At 43.0% G+C, this 24,708-nt stretch overlaps 1 protein-coding gene across 1 annotated transcript; it reads left to right on the top strand.

The window, feature by feature from the left end:
* The first annotated feature begins 18,351 nt into the window (after positions 1–18,351).
* GPR88 (G protein-coupled receptor 88) lies at positions 18,352–23,691 on the top strand. The gene is made up of 2 exons (XM_012748649.3): positions 18,352–18,726; positions 19,162–23,691. The coding sequence occupies exon 2, from the start codon at positions 19,235–19,237 to the stop codon at positions 20,387–20,389; it is 1,155 nt and encodes a 384-aa protein (XP_012604103.1). The 5' UTR covers positions 18,352–18,726; positions 19,162–19,234; the 3' UTR covers positions 20,390–23,691.
* The last annotated feature ends 1,017 nt before the right edge of the window (positions 23,692–24,708 follow it).

Consider the following 24,708-nt stretch of genomic DNA (forward strand, 5'->3'; position numbering starts at 1 on the left):
TCCCCCGGCTCGGAGTTGGGACAAGTGTGAAGCTTTATCTACCAAGGAAGGTCATTAGAGACTTAGCATCTAAAAACCAGGGTATTTACTGGGGGCTGGTCATGTAGGCACCCTTTGCCTAGCATAAACCCAAATTCTACATGCCCAGAAGGAAAACAGGTTCTTAGCATAAACCATATTGTTGCACAGTCTAGGCACAGTGAACCACCCTTATCATTTAGAGGAAGTTAAAAATCAGTGTAGGGATATAAATCAATTTGGGAACCATATAGTAGCCAAGTTCTCAGGCACAAGCCAAGGCCACCGTTGCAAGCAGGCCTTTCCAAGGGCAGTCTCAGGCCTACTATTTAAATATTTTTTCTGTATACTCTGTAACATAGCGAACTAATTTTGTAGTAACTAAAACCCATTTCAAGGCCGGGCGCTGTGGCTCACGCCTGTAATCCTAGCTCTTGGGAGGCCGAGGCGGGCGGATTGCTCAAGGTCAGGAGTTCAAAACCAGCCTGAGCAAGAGCGAGACCCCGTCTCTACTATAAATAGAAAGAAATTAATTGGCCAACTGATATATATATATAAAAAATTAGCTGGGCATGGTGGCGCATGCCTGTAGTCCCAGCTACTCGGGAGGCTGAGGCAGAAGGATCACTCAAGCCCAGGAGTTTGAGGTTGCTGTGAGCTAGGCTGACGCCACGGCACTCACTCTAGCCTGGACAACAAAGTGAGACTCTGTCTCAAAAAAAAAAAAAAAAAAACCCATTTCAATGAATGTACAGTTTTACCTCATGAAGTTGCCCCCACACCCCTGCTTCCAGAAAACTTGTTTGTGCAGAAGAGCTGTGGTCTAGGAAACAGGAGCTCTATCCTTTTGGGACTCCAGTGCTCCAGATGGGCCAGAGTTCTGGTTTCTGTTTTGTTTTTAAATGAATAAATTCAAGAGTGGCACAGCTTCCCTTTATAAAACACTCTCTTGGCCATAGTAAATCTGCTACCACCCAATGTCTATAATATCCCAATCCCTTCAGGCCAGATTAGAGTAGGAGAAATTCATCTTCGTTTTAAGAGAAGAACTTATCTACAAATTTTGCTCTCAATTTCTATACTACTTACCTGTTATTTGTAAATGAAAGAAATAAAAATGTAGGTTAATGCAGTTTGTAAAATACTGTGATTTTAAGAATATCAAAAAGAATAGTAAAAAAATTAAAGTAAAAATAATTATTGCAAAAATATAAAGGCCACACTGAGGCTTTTAAAAAATATGTACTTAAAACAATAAAAAACATAAAATGATAAAATGTTTATATAAATTGATACATCTCAGGGCTATAATAAGATAGTGTATAGATTACTTATAGATTTATGGCACTTGGTACATTGTTTGGCCCACAGTAATTGTATTATTAAAATTTCCCCAAGGCCTAACAATTTTCACAAGTCTCCAGATGCCAGGCTGGCAATCCAGTTAGGTAATTTTGAGCTGACAAAATGTCTTGCTTGTGGGTCTTATCCTTAGAATATTCTGCCTGGGGATTTCGACTCAGGAGATCAGTGCAGGGTAGCTCACCCTTGGGATCAGGCTAAATGGAGGAAGGCCTGGGGGCACCTACAACTTTCCCTGCTTGTTTCTTTAAGAGTGCTTTCAACTTTTATTTTTTTATGTTTTAATTTTTCATTTTTTAAAAAAACCAAGTCTTTTAAAATGGTATTCTTACCTTTTCAGTCACCATCTTACATATTTTCACTTGCCTCAAGTTGATCCTTTTGGTAGTCAGCTCACACTCTACCTTCTCAGGAAGCCCTTCCCACTCTGGGTTTGGTGAAGTATAATTTTTTTCTCTCACTAAGCTGTGACATCCTTAATTAGGGTTGTATGCCTTTTATTGCTGTAACCCACGTAACTGACACATAATAAGCTTAGGTTAGGCCTTTCTTTTTAAATTCCACTTTGCTTTTTTTCTCCCCACATTTTCTCTGAGTTCTTCAGAAATTGTGTTACACGGATTCACTTTCCTGACTAGACCTCTAGCCGTTAGATCTAGAAGTCTGAGTGGAGTTTGGTTTGGGGAAGCTTCCGACCAGGAGCAGAACTTTAAAGAGGCTTTATCAGAAAGGATTTGGGGAGGTTTAACAGGCTGTTGCCTGTGGTGAGGGACTTTGATGATCCAGAAAAAAATTAAGACAATGGGAAGGAAATCCAAGATGAGAACTCACATTTACCCACGGAGATTGCAAAGTTGGCTGTGGATTGATTATTCATTCACTCATTCGACAAAGTTTATCAAAAGTCTATGTGAAGCAACAGATGTAAAGTTAAAACCACTGTGCTCAAGTTCACAGTTTTCTAAGGAACACAAACACTTAAACAATGGGGGAGACACAGTTGTTGGTCAATGGGTATAAGGTTACAGTTATATAAGACAAATACATTCTGGATATCTGCTGTACAACATAATGCCCATAGTTATCAATATGGTGCTGTGAACTTAAAAATTCGTTGAGGGTAGATTTCATATTAAGTGTTATTACACAAAAAGGGAGGAGGGGAGACACAAGGAAACGTTTGGAGGCAATCGATATTTTTATTACCTTGATAGTATCGCAGGTTTATGCATGTGTTCAAACTCATCAGATTGTGTACATTAAATATGTACAGTTTTTATTATATTTCAATTATATCTCAACAAAGCTATAAAAATCCATATAAATGGAAGGATATCACATATTTATGGTACTGCCAAAGAAATATTGTGAGATACTACTCATCAAATAAATTTATAAATTAATTGTAATCCCAGCAAAAATTCCAGAGAGTTTTCTGGAAAAACAAAAAAACAATAGCGGTGCCCAGGCTCTATTCCAGATCAAGTATACCAGAACTTGGGGCATGGAGCCCTAAGATTTTTTTTAAGTTCTTTTTTATTTAAAGCCTTGCAAGTAATTCTGAGGCACAGTAGGATTAAAGATTAAGAACCACTGATATAGAGAAAAGAAGACTCAAAATTATTTCAGTTTTAGGGTTTTTTTTTAAAACAATTTTAAATACTTCATGTCATTTAAGGCTAGGAAAGGAGTCAAACTTTCCAAACATTTAACAATGTCGCTTTAAAATAAGATTTCTAATACTTCAGGGCGGCTTTTCAAATTGAGATTTAGATTGAGAAATCACAGTCTAAATTGTACCCCTTTGTCTGTCAGTGAATATCTTGCTCAAGAGATTGTGCCAGGAACTGTGGGGTTACAGGGTGGAACAAGGAGAATCTGTCTTCTCCACACTTTCAGCCATGTCTTCAAGGAGCTCACAAGCCAGTTGGGGAATTTGCAAAATCATGTGTTGGCTGGTCTTTTGTGATCATGAGAGAAACCCAATTTGAACTAAGTTTAGGCCACAAAAAGCCTGTGGAACCCAAGGAATGGTGAGTGTTCGGGCTTCAGGTACAGCTGGAACCAGGAGCTCCAAACCAGCAGGAACACTCTATCTCCCTCTCTGTGTCGTGGAAAATGTGACAGCAGCCACACATTGCAACTTCAGCTTCAGTTGCCTGGGACACTGGCCAGCTTCTCAGCCCAAAGTCACTTGGAAGTGACTCACAATCATCTCTGGACCTATAAAACTGTGGCTGGGGTGGGTTGGGGAGTTTGGAGGGCTGGGCTTACAAAGAATGGGGAACTCCCCTTTGAAATCAAGTAAAAATATAGTTTTTGGAACAATAAGAGTCCTAGGTCCAAAAAAGTATGTAGATGGAGGGGTTTGCCGGGCAGACAAAACAAGTGTCCACTACAAAGGTGGCATATAGCAAGGCAAAGGTATCACAGGACAGCACAGGACAGCGGTATAGTACAGACGTAATGGCCGAATGAATGGTATAGCATATTGCATTATTCTGCCTAGAAAAAAAATTCTAAACCTTAGAAGCAACTTCTCAGAGTTGGGTCTGTGTACACACTTTGACTTCCTACCACATGAGAGGTGCGGAGGTGGTTAGGATAAAATGAGGCAGTGCATGGAGGGTGTTTAGCACACAGACCCCACACCCCAGCAAGTTGGAGGGTGTTTATCACTGCAACCCCACACCCCAGCAAGTTGCCAGCACAGGAGGGTTGAGTTCGGTCTATGTTGTTTGAGGGACATCTAAGTGGTGATGTCTAACACACAGCAGAAATGGAGTGAGGCCTGCAACTCTGAAATTCCATGACAGAAGCTTCTAACCTATATTGGGCAGTTGCTTTCACTGAGGCTCAGAGGGTGGCTCCCAGCATCCAGGGGAGCTTTCCAAAGATTATAAAATAAAGGGATATGCTGAGAACACGGCTTCTGGAAATTGAGAATGCCGATTTGCTTCCGAAGCAAGTGGCAGGCACCCTATTTCTGATATGAGGAAAATAGAAGTAATTTTTTTCACCACCAATGATTGCCTCAATGAGGTAGAAACAGGATAGTTGTTTTATTTGTTCCCTAATTAGTGTAATTTTGACATTAAAATTATGAGAACAATTGCTTAGGTATTTCTTAAGTTATTTTGTGGTTTGTCACTTCTGCTTAACTCTAATTTAGGATGATGACAATTGCGGCCAAGTAGCTAAAGTGTATGATCCTTTTTGCTATCTATGTTATATGTGAGAAAACACACACACACACACACACACACACCCCTCTCTTCAAAACGAATTTGATCTTTCCATTTAAATTTCCTGAAATAATTCCTAAAAGCTTGAAAACATGAAACTCCATTGAGTTTCTATCTCAATAAGACAAATATTTTAAAGCAGATCTTAAGGAATAAACTACATTAAAATTCTTACTGGGAAAAAAGTCACTTCTGGACAGATCCCAAGCCAAAGTAATTTTAGCTCAAATTGGTTTTCCTGGAAAAACTGAAAATGTAGTTCAGAAAAGAAATGCCTTGGCAACTTCACAAATCAATACTCAAAAACAAGATCAGCCTAAATATCCTTCAATTCAGTGCTTCTCAAAGACTAGCATGGAAAGAATCTTGTTTAACAAAAAAGCTTGTTAAAATGCAGGTTCTGGGGCCCTGCCAACAGATCTAAACCAGACTTGAGTTGTTTAAAGAAGAGTTGAAGATCACAGCTTAATTAACTCAGAAAAAGACAAATGCAGAGATTTATAAAGTAATAGGAGTAGAACAAGGAATCGTGTGTGTGAAACTCTTTCTTAGCCCATTCCAATGGAACCACCTGTCTTAGTGTTGTGAGACAACCTTGTACAAGGCACAACTCCATCATTCTGTGTGTGACTTTGGGTGAATCATTCACTGTGTCTGAGTTTCAATTTTCTTTCCAGTAAAATGAGATCAGATGGTACCTTAATCTGTTTGGGTTGCCATAGCAAAATACCATAAACTAGGTAGCTTGTAAGCAACAGAAATTTACTTCTTATAGTACTGGAGGCTGAGAATTCCAATATTCAGACACCAGAGTATTTGGTGTGTGGTGAGGGCTTTCTGGTTCATAGATAGCACCTTCCAGCTGTGCCCCCACATGGCAGAAGGGGCTAAATAGTTCTCTGGGGTTTCTTTTATAATGGCACTAATTCATTCATTCATGAGGGCTCTGTCCTCATGACATACTTACCTCTCAAAAGGTCCCACTACCATCAACTTTCGGGTTAGGATCTCAACATAAGAATTTTGGGGGGACACAAACATTCAGAGATAGTAACACAAAGACATAATAAAAAAACATGTAATCTTTCTGAGATTACAAACTCCTTTGAGAAGTGAATAAAATTCTTTAATCTTTTCTCCAGAAAAATTTATACATTTTTGCAAATTTAGGTAGGGCCATAGTCTCATTAAAATGCCTATATGGACTTCCTATGGCAGTAGCTCTTAGAGGGGAAAAATTGGGTTTATCCAAATACGTGTTTCATAAGCACCTCCACCCAATTTAGACCTGTCCCTGTTGAAGAGTCATGTCACTTTTTGTCCCACACTCCCCCACTCCATGTTGGGAATCACCGTTGTCACTTATATGTGCACTTATAGTAAGTGGAGGCCACTGTGTGAAGCTGTTTTCTTAACTTTAATCATTATTAGACCTCTCAGAGGTAGGCAACATCATCACCATTTTACAAATGGGGATTAAAAAAACCGAGGTTTGTAAAAGTAAAATAACTTACTCTAGGTCATGTGGCTAATAACAGACAGACCCTGAATTTGACCCTGATCTCTCAACCTCTGTGGCAGGGTTTCTTAATCTTGGCACTGTTGCCATTTGTCTCGGATAATTATTTATTGTGAGGGTGCTGGCCTGTGCATTGCGAGATGTTTAGCAGCATCCCTGGCTTCTACCTATTAGATGACAATAGCATCTCCTTATCCAAAATTTGAAAACAAAAAATGTCTCCAGAAATTGCCAAATGTACCCAGAGGGGTAAAATCATCCCCATTTGAGAACTGCTGTTCCCTGGTTTACTGCCCTGATACCACCACCATAGTGAGCTACTCTTATTGAGGTGAGGCTCTTGAACCTCAGGTCTGATAGGGCAGGAGAAAGTGGAGAACTGTGATGATAAGGTTTTATGTGCCCCAGGTAAGGAATTTCATGGTGAAACAAATTCTATAAACTCCATAAATTCTTAACTTCTAAAAGCTCTACCGTTAGTTAGGTTTTCTTGTGATGGTGAATGCTCACATGTAGTTGAATTACTCCCAAATCTGGCTATAAAACAACCTAACATTGTTCGTTTGCAAAAACATGCAGTCTAAACAGGCCCATACCAACTCAATTCTCAGTTGTATCATATCCGAGAGACCAAGATCTGAGGAAATACAGCTGGGATTTGAAATGTGATTTTGGATAGCCTCAGTGTTGTGCTTGATGAGGTTTCTCTGGCTTGGCTAAAGCATAGATGAAAGGCAACAGGAAATTAGCACTTTTTGCTACTACTTATCCTTTGGTTTCCCAAAGTATGTGAGACATTTGCTATATCATGTTTTAGGATCATGAAAGTCAGTACTAGAAAAGTCCACATTGGACCCTGTCAGGGGTGGGCGGGCATGGGGCTTTGTGATGGGGATTGTTTTCAACAAAACTCTTTTTACAAATAATTTAGGGGGAGGAGAGGCAAGATGGAAGACTAGAAGCAGCCCATGTGTGCTGCTCTTAAGGAGAGGATTGAAAGATGCAGGTAGATGCTCACCTATGGATGGAGCTTCTTGGAAAGAGCATTATAAAACACCAGAGAAGTGATCAGAGTGAAGAATGTGATGGGGTGGGTCATTCCACAAGATCAGAAGGCACCTGGATGAGGCATCCACATATGGGGAAGGATGGGGAGGAGCCCTGGGGCTCCACACTCCCATCATGGGCCCTGCAGTCCAAGCTGTGAGGGGGCCTCCAATGCCACCACAGACCTCTGGACTGACTGGGGAGCTGCTGGAGTCTGTGCAGTGACATTGCAGTGGAGAATGAGCACAGCAGGGACATGGTGGCTACTGTTCCTGGCTACTGCAACCGATGCCATTCTGAGCTCTCAGGTCCTGGGTGCCATATCTACTCGGGCCTCAGCTTTGCTGCAGCTGCCTCTGCATCACCCCTGCTGAGCCAGGGAAGGAGGAGGCAGAGTAGATGCTCTCCGGTGCCATGCCCTGTGACTGAGAGCCGAGCACCCCTCCTGCCAACAGGGGATTTGAGCAGAACAGGTGCCACAGATGCCACAGACCGCACGTGAGAAAACTGTGGGGACTGCCTCCACAGGATCTGGGCAGAAGGATAGTCTTGGCCACCTGGTGGCCCTGGCCCAGCAACCTCACCTCCACAACCCCCATGCTGCTGTTTGCCCCATGTTGCTCCACCTCCATGGTTCTTGCATTGCTGTCTGACCCTGCAGCCCTGCCCATAAGCAACTGCCCTGTCTCTAGGCCACAGCTCTGGCTCCAAGGCTCCTGCTGCCTCCAGGCTCCACCCCTGAGCTCTAGTGCTGTTTCTGGGCCCCTGGACCCAGCTCTGAGGCTCCCCACAGCCATCGAGCCCCACATCCCACCCCTAAGTTTCCTACTGGCCACCTGGCGGGAACTGCCCCATAGTCCAGTGCTCTACCAGGGACCTGCCAGCCGTGAACTGCCATTGCACCTGGACTCAGTTTGAGAAAACACTCATAGCCCAGACACTCATGATCATTGCCTAGATAGCCTCACCCATTGCCACTGTCACCTCTGTGGGGAGACCCAGGCAAAGTAATCCCTCATAATGCCAGCCTGTGTGGAGAAGGTCTTGCCCAGCCCCCAACTCAAACTTCCAACAGTGACCTGGGGGACAAGCCACCACCCCACATAAAGATCAACCAGAACCAACTTGAACTGTAGCAATCAAAGGAAAATGGGACAAAATAGAACAGCTGCATTACAGGCTTTCAGAGCACCCACCCCTCCTTTGCTGGGTTAATCTCTCAGAGTAGGACACAAAAGCACCATCTAGGGACCTCTCCTTCTTCTCACTAAGTAGGAGAGTTCCCAGCAAAGGAGAACAGATGCACTGCAAACCTATCAGCCCTCAGCTGAGAGACGAGGATTCAGATGAGAAGAAAATGGCAAAAGAACTTTGGCAACATGAAAAAACCGACCAGTTCAATGCCCCCCCAAGGGATCACAATGGATCTACAGCAAAAGACCCCAATAAAAAGGAAATTGTCAAAATGTCAGAAATAAAATTCAGACCATGGATGGCAAATAAGATGAATGGAATTAAAAAGAAAGTTGAAAACCAACAAAAAGAAGCCAAAAAATTATTTCAAGACATCAATAAAAAAAAAAAAGAAAAAGTTGCTAAAGAACTAGACAACATAAGAAAGGATATAATAGAACTTAAAGAAATGAAAGAACCATTTAAGGAATTTCAAAACATGGCAGAAAGCTTAAACAATGGGCTCAGCTAAGCAGAGGAAAGAATCTCAGAGCTTGAAGACAAGGCTCTTGAGTTAACTCAGTGATTCAAAGATGCAGAAAAGAGAATAAGGAAGAATGAACAGTTACTCAGAGAAATATGGGACTATGTGAAGTGAACTAATATATGAATTATAAGTATGCCTGAGGGAGAAGAAGAAAAAGCAAAAATTATGGAAAACTTGTTTGAAGGATTATTGAAGAGAACTTCCCTGGTATTGCCACAGATTCAGATATCCAAATACAAGATGGTCATTGAACACTGTGAAGATTCATAGTAAATAGGGCATCTCCAAGACACACAGTCATAAACTTGGCCAAAGTCAAAATAAAGGAGAAAATTCTACAAGCAGCAAGATAAAAGTAACAACTAACCTACAAAGGAAGACTCATCATGCTAACAGCAGACTTCTTTTTTTTTTTGAGACAGAGTCTCGCTTTGTTGTCCAGGCTAGAGTGAGTGCCGTGGCGTCAACCTAGCTCACAGCAACCTCAAACTCCTGGGCTCGAGCGATCCTTCTGCCTCAGCCTCCCGAGTAGCTGGGACTACAGGTATGCGCCACCATGCCCGGCTAATTTTTTATATATATATCAGTTGGCCAATTAATTTCTTTCTATTTATAGTAGAGAAGGGGTCTCGCTCTTGCTCAGGCTGGTTTTGAACTCCTGACCTTGAACAATCCGCCCGCCTCGGCCTCCCAAGAGCTAGGATTACAGGCGTGAGCCACCGCGCCCGGCCTAACAGCAGACTTCTTAGCAGAGATCTTATAAGCCAGAAGGGCTTGGAGCCCCATTTTTAGTCTTCTTAAGCAGAACAACTGCTAGTCAAGAATTTTTGTCCTACATACAAAGTTTCATGAATGATGGAGAAATAAAGACTTTTCCAGACAAGCATATGGTAAGGGAATTTGTCATTAGCCTTGCCCTACAGGAAATCATCAGAACTACATCATCACAATAGATACCCACAGTGCAAAAACACCCAAAACTTAAAGCTCACAGTTTTTATAAAACAACAGCACAAGAGGGAAAACAAAACAATAAGGTATCACCCAACATGATGAACAGAACAGCACCCCACCTATCAATACTATGACTGAACGTGAACAGTGGTCTGAATGACAAACTTGAAAGATATAGACTAGGTAATGGATGCAAAAACACAACCCAAGTATCTGCTGTCTCTAGGGAACACAGCTAACCCAGAAGGACCCACAAAGACTCCAGGTGAAAGAATAAAAAAAATGTTCAACTTAAATGGAAACCAAAAGCGATATAGGTATAACCATTCTCATAGCAGATAAAATGGACTTTATATCAACAATGGTAAAAAAAAAAAGACAAAGACAGTAATAATATAATGGTAAAGGGAGCAATTCAATGAGGAAACAAAACAATCCTAAACATATATGCACCTAACACAGGAGCTCCCAGATTTGTAAAGGAAATCCTACTAGATCTATGCAAAGAGATTAAACAGTAGCATCATAATTTCCAGGGACTTCAGCACCCCACTGATAAAGCTAAACAGATCATCAAAGCAGAAAACAAATAAAGAAACAATGGACTTAAATGGGATGTTGAAACAAATGGACTTAACAGACATTTACAGAACATTCTACCCCAAAACTACTGAATATACATTCTTCTCATCAGCACATGGGACATTCTCTAAGACTGATCATATCTTAGGCCACAAAACATGTCTCAGCAAATTCGAAGAAATCAAAATCATACCATGTATCTTCTCAGACCACAGTGGAATAAAACTAGAAATCAAGTCCAAGAGAAACACTCAAATCTACATGATGTCATGGAAATTAAATAACCTGCTGCTGAATGACCCTTGGGTGAAAGATGAAATTAAGATAGAAATGATGAATTTACGATGGAAATCAAAAGATTCCTTGAACTTAATGACAAAGGGGACATAGGTATCAAAATCTATGGGATACAGCAAAAGCATTCCTAAGGGGAAAATTCATAGCCTCAAATGCCTACATCAAAATGACGGATCACAAATTAACAACCTAATATCACATCTCAAGGAACTAGAAAAGGAAGAGCAAACCAAACACAAAATCAGCAGAAAAAAAGAAATAAGAAGACTCAGAGCAGAATTAAATGAAATGGAAACCAAAAAAGTTACAAAGGATCAAAAAAACAAAAAGTTGGTTCTTCAAAAATAAACGAAGTCAATAGATTTCAAGTTAGATTAACTCTTTCTCTTGAAAAAGATACTTGAGATGGAAATCTTGATCCCACATATCAAAGGTTCCCAAGGGACCTACTCAGTCAGTACATGTTTAAGTATTTAGAATGTGTCAGGCACTGTAACCAAAAAAAGAGCTTTGCTCTCAACTAGCTCACCATTTGGAGAGCAAATACCCAACATGTGAGAAGTCTGACTGTGGCAGTGATACACTCAGGTAATTTGCTGGCACACAGGCTGGATAATTTGGGTGTCTTAGTTTGTTTTCTGTTTACTTAGAATACCTGAAATTGGGTAATTTATAAAATAAATTTATCTCTTACATCTGTGGAGGCTAAGAAGCCCAAAGTTGAGGGGTCTTCTTGCCATTGGGAAATTTCTACAGAGTGGGAGGTGACACAGTGCACCACATGGTAAGAGGCCGAGTGTGTCATCAGGTTTCTCTTCCTTTTCTTATAAAACCACCAGTCCCACTCCCATGATAACCCATTAATCCATTACCCCATTAGCCTATGAATCCATGAATGAATTAATCCATTCATGAGGGTAAAGCTCTTATGACCAATCACCTCTTAAATGCCACACCTCTTAATACTACCACATTGAGAATTAAGTTTCAACATGAGCTTCGGAGAGGACAAACATTCAAACTATAGCAAGAAAGAATTCCTTCAGTAGGTAAAGTCTGGGCTCGGACCTGGGAGATGAATAGAACGTAGCTGGGGAAAAGTGAGGGCAGGTTGTGGGGGCAGAGAGGCAGCTGAAGGAACAGCATTTCCCTCAACAGAGGAAGATGCCCAGATGGCAGAGAGGAGAAACTGGGGCACACTCAGAGAAGGCAACTTTCACACTATGGCTAGAACAGAGATAGAAGAGGGAGGGATGGGGTAGAGAGGTCACATGGGGACTTCTCTATGCAGGGTTGCTTTAAGACTTCTGCAGATCTAGATACTTTTGGAGACCCCACTGCACATTATATCAAACATATTAAAATGTACCCCAATTCCATCTTAAATTATAAATAATAAGTTGAATTGTAGTTGACTACTCAATAACATATTAATTTCTCTTTAAAGGTTTCCTTTTGTATTCAGGGCCATTAATTTTTTTTTTCAGATACCAAACATTTTTTTATTTTATTTTATTTTAGCATATTATGGGGGTACAAGTGTTAAGGTTACATATATTGCCCATGTCCCCCTCCCCCCTCTAGTAAGAGCTTCAAGCATGTCCATCCCCCAAACGTTGCATATCTTACTCATTGTGGTTGTATATACCCATCCCCTCCTCGCACCTCCCACCCTCCCAACACCCGATAAATGTTATTCCTATATGTCCACTTAGGTGTTGATCCGTTAATACCAATTTGCTGGTGAGTACATGTGGTGCTTGTTTTTCCATTCTTGAGATACTTCACTTAGTAGAAAGGGTTGCAGCTGTATCCAGGAATATACAAGAGGTGCTATATCACCGTTGTTTCTTAAAGCTGAGTAGTATTCCATGGGAGATACCAAACATTTTTAAAGGGTCTTGAAAAGCTGGCAGGCTCTGAGCTCTGTGCTTATAAGGCCCAAATGATAAAACTGACTTGGCCTCTGTGCCATAAACCTGCAAGTTGCACCCCTTCCACCCCAGGATTCAATCTCTCATTTTCCTGCTCTGCTGAACTTTGGCAGGGCCACGTGACCATCCAGCCAGGGGTCCATTTCCCAGCTTCTCTTGCAGCAAGAAGCAGCCGTGTGACCAAAGTTTTGGCCACTGATATGTGTGCAGAAGTGATGTCTGAAATTTTCAGGTTACATCCTTAAAAAGGAGGATGGCTGCCCTCCCTTTTTTCTTTGTTTATCTCTATGGGCCGAAATTCGAACATGGTCTTGGTGAAACAACCTCAGCCATGTAGACAAGGATAACCTTAGCATGCACCTGAGTAACCTGTAGAGTGTGTTAAAACACAGATTACTGGGCCCTATCCCCAGAAATTCTTATTCAATGAGTCTGAATCATTTCTAACAAATTCCCAAGTGCTGCTGCTGATTAGAGACCCCATTTTGAATACTATTGACCTAGGTGATGGTGGTATAGACAACTGGATTTCTAGATTACCTTGTGGGGTAGATCTGCCTTCCACCTGGGTTGCTCATTGCTCATTTAACTCCGTGGGAGAAAAATAAACTATTCTTTATTTTCGGAACCACTGTAGTATTGGGTCAGCTTGTTACAGTGCCTTAATCTATAGCAGCTAAGCCATGTTTAGGAAATTAAACTTTACCAAGGAAGGCAACACAGTATAGAGGTTGTGTATGGGCCCAATAACATACGTTTGAATCCCAGTTCTACCACTTCCTAGTTGTATGGTCTTGGGCAAGTTATTTAACCTCCTCTTGATTCAATTTTCTCATCTATTAAATGGATATAGGGGACAAGGTCACCGAGAGCTCATTCCCTTTCTAGACTATGTCCAGTATCAGGACCCTGGAATTTCCTGCCCAGTGGCCATGAGCATGTGTCCAAGTTCTGCTTGAACTTCTTTTCTGGCTTATCCCTGGAGGCTGACCATGTCTTCCAGGTACCACCCTAGGTCTGAGATGTTGCCAAGAGTCGGCTGTGTGACAGGGGTGTGGATGGGACTTGGATAAGCAGGCTGGAGTGTACCACATTAAACAAGAGGCCTTGATGGCATGTGATGACAGAGCAGAGGGTGAGGAGAAATATAGGGGTAGATGGCAGGCCAGAGACATGTTCTCCAAGTTGTCACATTCCAGTAGCCTGGAGCAACCTATGAGTCTGAGAATTCTACATTTGACTCTGGCTTTCTGCTTATCATATAAGTATATTCATCAAGTTAGGAGAATAAAATGTATTTAATAGCCTAATTTGTGCATTTTAAAATGCAACCCCCCGCCCCCATTTGAACTCCTGCCATGCCCTGCAAATTTAAGGGTGGGCCTGGGTTCCTTATAGGCCTTACATGTGATTTAAATGAAACAGGGTATGAAAAATACTCAAAACAATGCTTGGTACAGATAGTATGTACTCAGTAACATTAGCAATGGTGGTGTTTATGATTCTCCTGAGGGAGATTTTATCATAACCCTGAAACTAAGAAAGGACAAGATGACACAAGAAAATTAAGCTAAGTGAGTTTTACTTATGATGCAAAGATCTTAAATAAAATATTAGTAAGTAGAATTGAGCAGTCTATTTAAAAAGTATAACATTAATATATCGTGACCAAATAGGGCTTATCAGAGGAATACAAAGATGACTCAACTTTTTAAAATATATCAAGTATAACCCACATTAAGTTAAAGGGAAAAACCATTCATTTCATATAAAAACTCTTACTAGAATTAGATCGAAATGTCCCTGACTTATAGACAATATATCAGAAAACTAAAACAAACACCATATTTGATGGTGGATTGTTAGAAACACCAGGGTAACTTACTGGGGACTTTTAACCAAAGCGTGACTACAGGAGAAAGCGATGGATGAAGGGGTAGAGAGGCCAGCCTGGTGGAGAGTTCCATTAAGTTCCACAAAGTAAAGAGGGCAAGGAGGTAGGGGTCACCGGGTCTGCTCCTCAGAGGCTGCTGCTGACCTTAGCCAAAGCTGTATCTGTGGAGTGGTGAGAGCTAAAGGCAATATGGGTGGGCATTCAATGGGAGAACAGGAAGTAGAAACAGAAAGCAAGCAAGTCTACTGGAAATGGAAGTGAACTATGTGTAGGCACCTCGACAATGAGGTGAAATTCCAGGGAAGTTTTATTAGGTTGTGGTGAAATCAGCATTTTTGTAAGGCCAAAGGGCAGCAACCAGTGGAGAGGAGAGAGACTGAAGATGCATCATATGGGGTGATTCGTTGAGTAAGTTCCTGCTGGAGCCATGAGGAAAGAGATGCTCATAGAAACCACTTACTGTGTTACTAAAAAAAAAAAAAAGAAAAAAAAAAAGAAAATGAAATAACTTATACTTCCATCCATTCATTAATTCAATAAGTATTTGTTAAGTATCTACTATGTGCCAGGTACTATCCTGGTGCTGTGAATAAGATAGAAAAATCCTCACCTTATATTATCTAATATCAAGCGTCCTCACACTATGACCCGAGGGCCACATGCGCCCGCTGAGGACATTTATCCAGCCCGCCAGATGTTTTTGCCAGCCGCTGCCTGTCCTGCTTAGCAGCCTACTCGTGCTGGGCCCACAGTGCACACTCTCCAACGGACTGAGGAACAGTGAACTGGCCCCCTGTTTAAAAAGTTTGAGGACCCCTGATTAAGTTACTTAAGATGAAAACAAAACCAAATCCAAAAACAAACAAAAATTTGGCCCCTGTCAGGTTAGGGCTAAAGGAGACACAGCCTGGGCAGAAGTATGTGTGACTTAAGAGCCTGAAGTCCCTCAGCAGGTACTTTGCTCATTCTCAAAAAGAACACGTGAAGGAGCAGCTGGGACCAAGGATCTGTAATTTGAAGACCCTCTTGTGACATTCTATCAGAGTCTTTTTTTTTTTTTTTTTTTTTTTTTGAGACAGAGTCTCACTTTGTTGTCCAGGCTAGAGTGAGTGCTGTGGCGTCAGCCTAGCTCACAGCAACCTCAAACTCCTGGGCTTGAGTGATCCTTCTGCCTCAGCCTCCCGAGTAGCTGGGACTACAGGCATGCGCCACCATGCCCGGCTAATTTTTTATATATATATCAGTTGGCCAATTAATTTGTTTCTATTTATAGTAGAGACGGGGTCTCGCTCTTGCTCAGGCTGGTTTTGAACTCCTGACCTTGAGCAATCCGCCCGCCTCGGCCTCCCAAGAGCTAGGATTACAGGCGTGAGCCACAGCGCCCGGCCTCTATCAGAGTCTTTTAAGACTAAGTTAATGTGAGAGAAAAAACTATTTCAATGACAAGTTTCTTTTTCTTTTTGAGACAGAGTCTCACTCTGTTGCCTGGGCTAGAGTGCCGTGTCATCAGCCTAGCTCACAGCAACCTCTAACTCCTAGGCTCAAGTGATCCTCCTGCCTCAGCCTCCCGAGTAGCTGGGACTACAGGAATGCGCCACCATGCCTGGCTAATTTTTTCTATATTTTTAGTTGGCCCATTAATTTCTTTCTATTTTTAGTAGAGACAGGGTCTCACTCTTGCTCAGCCTGGTTTCAAACTCCTGACCTTGAGTGATCTGTCTGCATCGGCCTCCCAGAGTGCTAGGATTACAGGCGTGAGCCACACTGAGCCTGGCTCCAATGACAAGTTTTAACAATAAATGATTAGAAGAATCTCCAGCAGGCTTGCTGTACTTTAATGTAGCCAAAACCTCAATAAAGATGAATGACAACAGCCAAAAAGATGATGTCAAATGCTCCTTAACGTCAATAAACTTGATATCTAAACCTCCTTTGAATAGCATGTCGCTGGTTTTCTTTGACAATGACCTCCTGCCCCCAGCCAGTTTCACTCAGGTACAGCCCAACTGGACTAAATCCATCAGTCATGCTCAGTCTTACCCTCATTGGAGTTCTTAACAGTCATTAACTAACCATATTGGTTTGAAAAAAGAAAGAACAAAGGCAAGGAGGTAACTTATGACCTTCATCCTGAAACATTACTCTTAGGGACAGACTGGAAAAGATTCCTGCCATATGACCCAGGACTACATTATAGTTTAGAGAGAAGAGGTATATGCTGAGTGTCAGAACTAGGGAGAAAAAATGCTCAATTCATGAACAGGGATTCACAGAAAGTTGCAGAAAGAGAACTTGAAGTCACTGAGTGGAAACGTCTTATGTGACAGCATGAAAATAATCCATCACAAGGCCAGTTGATGGATGCCTGGCTGGGGCCCTAGGTGTCCTGCAACCCCACCTAGCAGTTTTTACACTATGTCTTGTTACCATATCCCACACTGGGTTAAATATTCAAATACACGATTTTCTTATTGAAAAATGATTTATTAGAGAGGATGGCTTTTGTGAAAAACTTCCCACATGGAATGGATAAACGAGTGCTTTTACCAGAGAAGATTTCAACATCAGACTGTAAATCTCTAAGACAGACCATAAGATAAAAACTCCTGAAGTGAAAAGCCATCTTTTTTGTTCACACTGGGTGGATTATTCAGGTTCCTTGTTTCCTCTGACACCTATTTTTAAATAGACTTTATATTTTAGAGCAATTTTAGGTTCACAGCAAATTTGAGCAAGAGGTACAGAGATTTCCCATAACCCCCAGCCCCACACATGCCTGGCCTCCTCCCTTCTCAACATCCCCACCAGAGTGGTTCATTTGTTATAGTTGTTGAATGTACGTTGACACATCATCATCACCCAAAGTCCACAATTCACATTAGGGTTCACTCTTGGTGCTATACCTTCTGCAAATTTGGACAAATTTGTAATGACATGTATCCACCATTGCATCATAGAGTAGTTTCAGAATTCTAAAAATCCTCTGCGATCCACTTATTCATCACTCCCTTCCCCCTAACCCTAGCAACCACTGACCTTTTGACTGTCTCCATAGTTTTGCCTTTTCCAGAATGCCATATGGTTGGAATCACACAGTGTGGAGCCCTTTCAGATTGGCTTTTTTCACTTTGTAATAAGCATTTAAGTTTCCTCCAGGTCTTTCCATGGCTTGAATAGCTCCTTTCTTTTTGGCACTGAATAATATTCCATTGTCCAGATGTACCACTATCACCTACTTTAAACCTTCTGACCACTTCATCTTTGCCCTCTAACCATTTTATTACTAAAACACAAGCCAAACTTTGGTAAGGAGTTTGGTGATGAGAACTCTGGTGATGAGAAAAAACTGAAATTATGATTTAAATTGGGGATTGGAGATTTTCTGTGGATAATTATCCATGTCCCACTTTACTAAAGAAAAGATGAATTTCAATTGGAATGTAAAGTAATCCTCCCTGAAAATGTGGAAATGAAGAGATCAGTCCCAGGTATTGGGAGTGTATTTATCTCTAGAAAAATTTTGCCCCCAGAATGCATCAGGTTGAGCTGAAAAACACTGGGGGTATATTAAATTCTATTCTAATATTGAAGGGAGAGGGAAAAAAAGAAGGAAAGAAAAATGAAGCAGAATGAAAACTAAGGTGATGAGGGAAGGAGAGAGAAAAGAGAAACTCGTTAACTACAGGACTTTCTGAGCAAGATATTTTTCTTCCTTTTACAAGTTAGAAGCTATTGAATAATTCATGCAGAGCGTGGAAAGGCTGTCTTTTCTCTGGGTGATGTATAACTGAGCAGGAGAGAGCTTCGAGTGGGTTCACCACATCAGCCACCACTCTTGCTTCTGAGCACAGGGTGCTCTCCTCATGAGCTCAGCTTCTGCTTTTGCAGCCAAGCATTCTTGCTGCTGCTGCCTGCCTGCCCACCCGCCCGGGCTTGCAGCCCTGCTGCCAGCTGAGAAGTCTCCCTGCAGCTGCTGGCTCCTGCCTAGGACCATGTGTGTGGATGCTGCTTAGGAGAAGCGGGCACTTGCTCCTGGCACTGGTCCCAGCTGAGTTTCTCCTGTTGATTTCTGGACCGCAGATGCTGTTGCTGAGGAGGTATTTCCTGGAATCCCTCTCTCTACATCGCCAGCTAAGGACCAGCCCCAACACAAGGTATTCCATCCCTTTCCCCGGGGCATTTTTCCCAGCTGGGATAGCTCTATTTTCTCCTCGAAAGCAGAGGCTCCAGCTGGCAATATGTGTGTGTGTGTGTGTGTGTGTGTGTGTGTGTGTGTGTGTGTGTGTGTGAGTGTGTGTGTGTGAGTGTGTGTGTGTGAGTGTGTGTGTGTGAGTGTGTGTGTTTTGGGGGGAGGAAAGGGGAGACTGTTCTTGGTATTTCTCTGTCCCAGGGCTTCCCCCATGCCTGCCAAATGCAATGCAAAGAGGCCTTTCCCCTGGATCTGGAGACATTTCCGAGGCAGGCACCTGTCATCTGCCACCCCCGTTCTCCTCGAGCTCCCTTTCTCCCCCTCCCCCAGCCCATTATTCTGCTTCAGCCTTTTGTGTTGGTGGCAGAGGGCTGAAGGGCTGTCTTTGCCCTCCCGGCAGGCAGGCAAGTGTCAGGATGGGCCGCGCTGCGAGAAGGCGACGCTAGCGAGCGAGGTGTGAAGAGTTGGCCAGAATGACCAACTCCTCCTCCACGTCCACCTCCTCCACCACCGGGGGATCGCTGCTGCTGCTCTGCGAGGAAGAGGAGTCGTGGGCGGGCCGGCGCATCCCCGTGTCCCTCCTGTACTCGGGGCTGGCCATCGGTGGTACGCTGGCCAACGGCATGGTCATCTATCTCGTGTCGTCCTTCCGAAAGCTGCAGACCACCAGCAACGCCTTCATCGTGAACGGCTGCGCCGCCGACCTCAGCGTCTGCGCCCTCTGGATGCCGCAGGAGGCGGTGCTCGGGCTCCTGCCCGCCGGCTCCCCGGAGCCCCCCGGGGAGTGGGACGGCGCCGGGGGCAGCTACCGCCTACTGCGGGGCGGGCTGCTGGGCCTCGGGCTCACGGTGTCCCTCCTGTCCCACTGCCTCGTGGCCCTGAACCGCTACCTGCTCATCACCCGGGCGCCTGCCACCTACCAGGCTCTGTACCAGCGGCGCCACACAGCGGGCATGCTGGCGCTGTCCTGGGCGCTCGCCCTGGGCCTCGTGCTGCTGCTCCCGCCTTGGGCGCCGCGGCCCGGGGCTGCGCCGCCGCGCGTGCACTACCCGGCGCTGCTGGCCGCCGCGGCGCTGCTGGCGCAGACGGCGCTGCTGCTGCACTGCTACCTGGGCATCGTGCGCCGCGTGCGCGTCAGCGTCAAGCGGGTCAGCGTGCTCAACTTCCACCTGCTGCACCAGCTGCCCGGCTGCGCCGCCGCCGCCGCCGCCTTCCCGGGCGCCCCGCACGCGCCGGGCCCCGGCGGCGCCGCGCACCCCGCGCAGGCCCAGCCCCTGCCGCCCGCACTGCACCCGCGGCGGGCGCAGCGGCGTCTCAGTGGCCTGTCGGTGCTGCTGCTCTGCTGTGTCTTCCTGCTGGCCACGCAGCCACTGGTGTGGGTGAGCCTGGCTAGCGGCTTCTCGCTGCCGGTGCCCTGGGGCGTGCAGGCGGCCAGCTGGCTCCTGTGCTGCGCCCTGTCCGCGCTCAACCCGCTGCTCTACACGTGGAGGAACGAGGAGTTCCGCCGCTCCGTGCGCTCCGTCCTGCCCGGCGTCGGCGACGCGGCGGCTGCCGCCGTTGCAGCCACGGCTGTGCCCGCAGTGTCTCAGGCGCAGCTGGGCACCCGCGCCGCCGGCCAGCACTGGTAACCCCCCCAGGGCCCGAGGGAAGCGGAGATTCCCGGCTTCCACCGTCTTTGGTCACCATCTCCTCCTTCCCTCCTAAGTGATCCCCTGCCGGAAAGAAGACTTCCGCGGCAAAGCCAAAAAACCAGGGCAAAGATTTTGCCTTTGACCCCAGTGGTGTACCTGAACCAAGGCCTCTGCATAAATGGGGCCCCCGAAGTCATTTTGGACGGCCACCTGATTTTTACCCTTTGTTTCTGTGTTTTAGAGAAATCCTAAAGTCAACACTCCAGAGACTTCAAGAACTTGCAAACTGCCGTTTTAATATAACTGGTTAATTTATTTCAACAGAGTTTGTTTTTGAAAAAGAGCTTTCTTAACATATAACTCTTCCCACCTTCATTGTCTTATATATGAAGCGCCTTGAGTGTGCATGAGCCAAAGGAAGTAATACTGAGGAAGGAAATAATATGTAGGAGGTATTTTAGGAGGTAATCTGTCTTTGATGATGCTTATGTTCCAATTTAGTCTTTGTTAACCTGGAAGATTGAAGCTACAAAAGTACACACCAGTGTGAGTTTCCATTGAGACCTTAAGCCCTTTATTCTTAAAAGGGTTTTTATAAAGTCATTCTTGAATGCGATAGAATCTTAGCCAGTGAGAGAAAAAAATCATTTTACACTCCCTTTATTGCACTCATAAGATGGAAAATCGGCATTGAGTGTTAACGTGAAAAATTTGCAGTTAGATAATTGATGGTCTGAGCCAGCGCTTGAATTTTGAAAATAAATAAGGAAGTTATCTATTTTAGGTACCAGTTTCACATTTTCTATAGCATGCACACTTGTTGCTAACCTCATTTTGTAACCAATTTATTTGCCTTATGAGTGTGATTGCAGCTTTGAACATTCTGTACTATAATGGTTGCTAAGGAGAATAAGTCCTTCTGTTTCTCTTTAACATTTAAAATATCTCAATGCACATGATATAATTAAACACTAATAATACCATGACTGTATAGCTAATATTAGCTGCTATTGCATGCTCCTAGATGCTAGAACTTATTGGGCATGTGGTATGCTAAAGCGATACCCATCAGACAAGGACATTTTACTTCTTCCAGACACCAGAAGAAATGGCCTTCAGTTATTTGAAAAGAGACACAGAGACACCTCTGGGTACGTAGAGTTCTTGTCTTGACCCAATTTATGAGAAAACTCCCAATTGGGACTTTATCTTGCAAATGGAATCACAGTCAAGATGGATCTGCAAAGCCAGCTGTGCTCTTTTAGGGTTTAAACAAGCCACACATTAGAAAGCAACACTGTTTTTATGTAGTTCGTATATATTACCATAACATTTAACATTAATATTGTGACTGTTGAAGGAAGTATAATAAACTCAGTTATATATAATGAACGGTTCAAATGGGAATCTGTTCTCAAATGTATTATTTGAGGTTTGTCATTTTCACCTTTGGTTTACTAAATTTTTCTAGAAATATCTGAAATTCAAAATTGTGTAAAATCACTTTATAAAAATAAAATGGGAAGAAAGTGATTTTAACAACCCATATGTTAGCATTCTGACTGCTAACTGCATCAGATCTGGGCCCAAACAGCTACAATTAACTGCATAATTCAGGACCAAAACCGGTTTGCTTTGTTGCCCTCCCGGACAGTTGAAGCCAGGATATTAGGAATGCTTGTGCATTTGAATAATTATGGGAGCTGCAGGAAATTTTTGACTTGTTTTTAGTAAAACAAAACAGAACAAATATGTTCATCACCAATAATAGATCAGCAGCCATTTTATTAATCTATCCCTTTGTGCATGTACCATTTCTCTCTTACTAAAGTTTCATCTGTTCCCATTTTCTTTGATTCAAATATTTAATTAAAGTTCAATAACCATTCTTCCGTGTTTTTTTCTTCTTTTGTCTCTGGTTTTCTTGCATATCTCCTTGAGAACACTGTAACAGAGGACATGGTATTCCAAAGCACTAGCGATGAAAGTAGCTTCTTTTTGCTGGCTTTATCTCATTTTATTTTTAGTTTCTAAAATTATTTCTACTTGCCATAATTAGATAAAAGTCCATATACTAGCATTCAAAAGAAATAAGTATAATTTCCTTTCTGTAAGCTTTGGGGAATAGGCTGCAAAAGCAACAGAGAGCTGAGGATTTTCCTTTCTTGTGGGGAGAGGCAGTTGGGTGACACTTTTATAAATCTCTTTCAAAAAAGTCTTCTTCTAGTTGGGCCTTTATCCTTGCTTTTCACTGTGGATATTGCAAATGATTTCTCCCGCTGCTCATATAAACATTTGCCATCCTTTAATATAAATTAGCTTTTCAACTATATACCTGTATCTTGCAATGTTTCTGGCTAATGCTGAGAACCATCTCTTGCTGGCTCCATGCCACGTGGCAGGCCCACTTTAGATTAATTTACTGGTAGTTAACTCCATAGGACTGATTCACTTTTAATTTCAAAGTAGCAATGATGTGTCTAAAATTGCCTTACTAGGGCACTAGCTGTGAGTGTTGGAGTTATTGCTTTTACAAATTAAGCTAATGGAGATTGTGTTTTTACTTAAATGAAACCACATATTATCCACTCAGGAATAAAAAATCCTAATTGCTGTCGTGGGCTGCCCTACTTTGTCTTTTCTATTCTTTTCTTTCCCTTTAGGTATATGCCTATTAAGGCATATAGCACCCGCCTCCCTTCCTCAGGCGTTTTCTTTCTTTCTTTTTTCACATGGACTAGAAAGAAAGTTTATCCCCATGCATGTTAATGGCTAAATGCTTGGATGTAATAGGTATTATCACTAGCATTTCCAGTCTTCCACAATGACACATGTGAATAAAGACGAATTGTGTTTTTTACAAGTGTGGTCTTTGTTTTAAATACCATAGGGAGAGTTCCAAGGTCAAATAAGTTTCCCTGTGTCTCAGAATTAGGCGGAAAGTTTTCTATACTGGGGATATTTTTGTTTTTCAGGAGGATCCGGGTGCAAGGATGGAGTGTAACTGGGGAAGAAGGAAGGGGCTCACTTTAATCCTTTGATAAAGTCCTTTAAAAGATCTGCTCACTGCTGGAATTTTGGTCTGTTTTGAACTCATGATGGAGTGTAACCTTGTTCTTCTGATGACAACCATATTGGCCAACTTCACTGTTTCATGTGTAATCTTTGTTCTGTCTCAGGATTCAGACAATGCTTATCTGGTCCTATGAGCTGACTTGACAAAGGACATGAGTGGCATAAATTTAAATTTAAGAATATTAAGAAAAATTGTAGATGTCCCTTACTTTTGAGGGCTGTCCTTAATGTTTGTGGGTTTTGGGGCAAGAGCGGAGCTCCAGATGGAGCTCTTGTTCTTCAGGAACAAGGGGGACCCTTTCTTCCTCCCTACTCTTGCTTTGAATATCTCAGGGGGCCTCATGCATATGTGTGTGACTCAGCCCACATGTCCAAGCTCTGCCCACATCCTTCTCTCAGCCAGCTGCCTTGCCTACCTCTGGGATCTAGTGGCACACGAACAGGGGCCAGAGCATGCCCTGAAAGTGGCCTCAAGCTGTTGGGGCAGGGAATTCTTATTGAGGGAGGTATGGGATCTAGGCGATACCTTGCAGTGGGACACCTTGCCCTGTGGGAATGGTGGCCAGAGGAGGGCGGAAGCAGGTGGTTTAAAGCATGAGACCTAGAGTGGAACCCCACTTTCTCCATAGGCAATAGTGCTTTCAACACCCCTTGCACATAGGCCCTCTCCAGGCATCTTTCCTAGCCCCTCCCACCAGTAGGGCCTCCTTAAACATGCGCTATACACAAGTTTTGCCCAGACACTTAATGTAATAAGTGAGGACTATGGTGAGAAGGGAGTAGGAAGGGTGTAGATGAAACAACAGATTGGATATTGATGGTTGTTAAATGGGAGGTATGGGTATGTGGAGATGCTTTGCACAGTTCCCTCTATTTCTGTGGTATATCTTTAAAAATTTGTCATAATGAAAAGTTAAAAAGCGAAGCTTTTTTTTTTCAAAAAAAGAAGAAAAAAAAAAAAAGAAAGAAAGGAGAAATGGAAGAGAAAAAGGAAAGAAAGAAAAATAACTAACACCCCTAAGGTCACACAATGGATCAAATGAGATTCAAACCTTTGTCTGACTCCAGAGTGTGCGGTTGAAAGTTCTGTACTGTAGGGTAAAATCGAGACTTTTAAATAAGATGTGGAATTTCATCCACAATATGACCATTCCCCAATTTTCCAAATATATCTCTCCCCAACTTGCATTCTTTGCTATTGCCCAGTTGGTATGTACTCTGCCTTCCAAACATGGCCCATG

Source organism: Microcebus murinus, chromosome 2 (assembly GCF_040939455.1).
Source record: "Microcebus murinus isolate Inina chromosome 2, M.murinus_Inina_mat1.0, whole genome shotgun sequence".
Classification (NCBI taxonomy): Eukaryota; Metazoa; Chordata; class Mammalia; order Primates; family Cheirogaleidae; genus Microcebus; species Microcebus murinus.

Bases quoted from the DNA above. Each gene is read 5' to 3' on its own strand.
- GPR88 (XM_012748649.3), top strand. From the start codon at position 19,235: ATGACCAACTCCTCCTCCACGTCCACCTCCTCCACCACCGGGGGATCG.